The following is a 1,020-nucleotide window of genomic DNA, read 5'->3' as shown; positions in this document are numbered from 1 at the left end:
GGTTAGTATCACAGAAGTTGACTTTTAATTCCTTCAAATGACATTCAGGTGGATAATATTCTCCTTCGAAATAATCCATGTCTTTTGGTAATATTAGTTGTTGTTGTGGGACATTACAATTGATGACTTTCTTTACCATATTATATGTTTCTAAATGAAGAATCTTACCATTTCGAGTTGACTTCAGAATGACAACATAAGTAAACAAATACATGTCATAAAACATTCTTAAAGAAATACTATCAGTAGGTTCAACCATTCGCATTAATCCATTTTCTTGTTTCATAACAATTTCATTCGAGTAATACGGCTCACTAAAATGATTAAGACAAATAGTCAAATGAGGAATGTTGTTATACTGTGTGAGATGTTTCTTTTCTCCCTTTAGTAATATTACAATTTCGCTAGCAATGGTGTTTGGTTCAAAACCATTTAAAATAACATCTAAGTCATCATAACTTATCACAAAAAGAAAGTTCAATTTATCTTCTCGTTTCATCCAGTCTATTAGTCTCATTCCTTTTGGTAAATAACCTTTGACTTTAGTTACTGAAGACATTGAACTAATTTCTGGAAGATAACAAGTAGTTGAATATTCAATTGTTTGTTGAAGGATTTGAATAGGTACATTATCTTGTACTATTTTTCCATTAAGTATAAAACGTTTTGAGGAAAATGAAGGAATTAAGTCAATGAATTGAAGAGTAATTTCATTAAGTTCAATGATGGGGGAATTATGAAATAATTTCATTTTAATTCTAAACTCATCATAAACCTTTGAATCAGTTTGGAAAATATCATAATTAAAGGGTTGATAATGATAACAAGAAGAAAAAAGAAACACCTTTCCACACTTTTTACTAACTAATTGAAAAGACAATAAATCATTAATATTAAATAAATACTGAGATATTTTTTGAATAAACGGAAAGTCTAAACTATATTTCATTTTTAAGAATAAAATCTTATGAGATTGTATTTTTGATGACAAAAAAAAACAAAGAGAAATAACATAATAAT

At 27.2% G+C, this 1,020-nt stretch overlaps 1 protein-coding gene across 1 annotated transcript in view; it reads right to left on the bottom strand.

Moving 5' to 3' along the window:
* EHI_196070 (uncharacterized protein) overlaps positions 1 to 949 on the bottom strand; it is a gene marked incomplete at both ends in the record, with an annotated part of 1,358 nt that extends 409 nt beyond the window's left edge. The window contains one exon of the mRNA XM_001914373.1: positions 23 to 949. Coding sequence (XP_001914408.1) covers positions 23 to 949 — 927 coding nt within the window. The remainder of the gene's footprint in view (positions 1 to 22) is intronic.
* Between the last annotated feature and the right edge of the window lie 71 nt (positions 950 to 1,020).

The sequence above is a fragment of the Entamoeba histolytica genome, genomic scaffold (assembly GCF_000208925.1).
Source record: "Entamoeba histolytica HM-1:IMSS scf_1104750519243 genomic scaffold, whole genome shotgun sequence".
Lineage (NCBI taxonomy): Eukaryota > Evosea > Mastigamoebida > Endamoebidae > Entamoeba > Entamoeba histolytica.
This window is presented reverse-complemented; position numbering and strand designations above follow the sequence as displayed.